Source organism: Elephantulus edwardii, unplaced genomic scaffold, assembly GCF_000299155.1.
Source record: "Elephantulus edwardii isolate Elephantulus edwardi_28Jun2011 unplaced genomic scaffold, EleEdw1.0 scaffold00117, whole genome shotgun sequence".
Classification (NCBI taxonomy): Eukaryota; Metazoa; Chordata; class Mammalia; order Macroscelidea; family Macroscelididae; genus Elephantulus; species Elephantulus edwardii.
Window position 1 is genome coordinate 364,939 of NW_006399867.1, and position 1,881 is coordinate 366,819.

The window sequence follows — 1,881 nt, forward strand, 5'->3', positions numbered from 1 at the left end:
AATGATACTGTTCTATAGTTTCCACACTCTGTTGGGTCACCTTTCTTTGGAATGGGAACAAATATAGATCTCTTCCAGTCAGTTGGCCAAGTGCTTGTTCTCCAGATTTCTTGATACAAGACAAACTATGGCACAACCTTTGCTCAATGGTCGGAGATTCTGGCTGTGTACTTAAGATTGTATATAATCTGTCTAAGAGATTTACCATGGGAAAACGTTTGTAAAGGACAGGGTCTTCAGGGTCTTGGAGAGACTTTGGTTAGAGATGGCACGGCAAAGGAAAATGTCATTCAAAGGCCCAAATAACTAGTGACTTGGAGAAATTTTAATTATATTCTACTTTAGTTCAGAACTGCTAAGAGAACAAAAAAAATTCATCCTGGAGAGGGTGAAGCCAGGCTGTTCCTTGGAGGCAAGGATTCTGAAGCTTCAACTGACATACTTTAGACATGTTTCAAGGTGGGATCAGTCCTTGGAGAGGGATTTCATGCTTTGGAGGGCAGAGGGACAGATTTTTTCTATGTTGGAGATCTGGTGGTATAGTAGGTTAAGTTACTGTTAGGTGTCGCTGAGTTGAGTATGTATGACCCATAGATACTCTATGAACAAAAGATCTGAACCCTATTTTATAACTATCATCATTACTCTAGTGTTCATAGGGGTTTCAAAGGTGTGTTATTTAAGAAGTGGATGACATTCCTGCTTCCATGTCTGTCTTAATCCGGGAGCTCTACCAAACCTTGTCTACCATGTTTAACCATTATGGTATTTGACACACCGTTGACACAGCTTTTAGTATCACAGCAGCCCCAAGTTATATTAGTATACAGCAAACTGACAGATAAGTGCTGTACCCCAAATACAAAGGTCCACCCACCAGGTCCTGATTCATTTAAACAAGAGGCTTCCAGCCCACAACTGATTGTTAACTAAATCCAAATGAACTTGAAATCTTTGTTTAAATCAATCAACACCTGATGGTCAGGCCTTTGTATTTGGAAGTTGGTTGGATCCTGACTAAGTCTCCAGTTTGAAGGCTTCTGTGTGAAGCAGTTGGATTCTGGAGGGTAGGTTGTTTTGATTTAATTGAAAGTTGAGCATAAACTATTTTGTCCTTTGTTAGTTTATTAACAATCAAGTGGTTCAAGTGTCAACAGTTTGAACACACTAGCTACTTTTAGGGAGAAAGATGAGGCAGTCTTCTGTTAAGATTCATTGTCTTGGAAACTTGATGAATTAACTAAAAGGCAGTAGGATTTGGATTTTATCTTTTTATTCTATCTCAAGCTTGGCATTTATTTTTATTAAAACACATATATGTGTTTCTTTGTTTTAGATTCATGAGTATCTATGATGTTTCAACCTATGTAAGAGCTAGAAGTTGGCTTATGAAATTTAAAACCATCTTAACTCTCTTGGAATATCGTAAAGGCAAGCTATCTTGTAATCCACCTGGGTAAGTTTTATAATTTTTCAGTGGCAATATACTTGAAAATATTACTTTTTCATATTGTCAAAATAGATCATCCTGACTTTTGTTAATAAAAAAACATTAATACCAGAGTCAGATTAGAGTTGAGGGAAGACTGAGAAAGATGGGATAAATAATGTATACTGCATTGAAACAAATGGGGGAGAGAACTGTTTAAAAGGGGTATATGATTAGGTATTATTGTAATGACAGGTGTCCAGAATGAAGACTGCATAGTGGAGTGGACTGGGGTCGGGGGAAGAATTGTATAACAATGAAAGAATTTTTCTTTTACTTTTCAAAGAGAAGAGAGAATTGTGGGGAAGGGGTGGGTAGGGAGAAAAGTGCAACAATGAATGAATGGAAATCCAGTCTCTATAGACTTGTGTTAAAATTAAGTTGTTGTTGTT

At 37.2% G+C, this 1,881-nt stretch overlaps 1 protein-coding gene across 1 annotated transcript in view; it reads left to right on the forward strand.

Moving 5' to 3' along the window:
* The window catches only part of SLC9C2 (solute carrier family 9, member C2 (putative)), a 126,699-nt gene that overhangs the window by 56,750 nt on the left and 68,068 nt on the right, over positions 1–1,881 (forward strand). Inside the window, exon 14 of the mRNA XM_006892683.1 lies at positions 1,337–1,456. Coding sequence (XP_006892745.1) covers positions 1,337–1,456 — 120 coding nt within the window. The remainder of the gene's footprint in view (positions 1–1,336; positions 1,457–1,881) is intronic.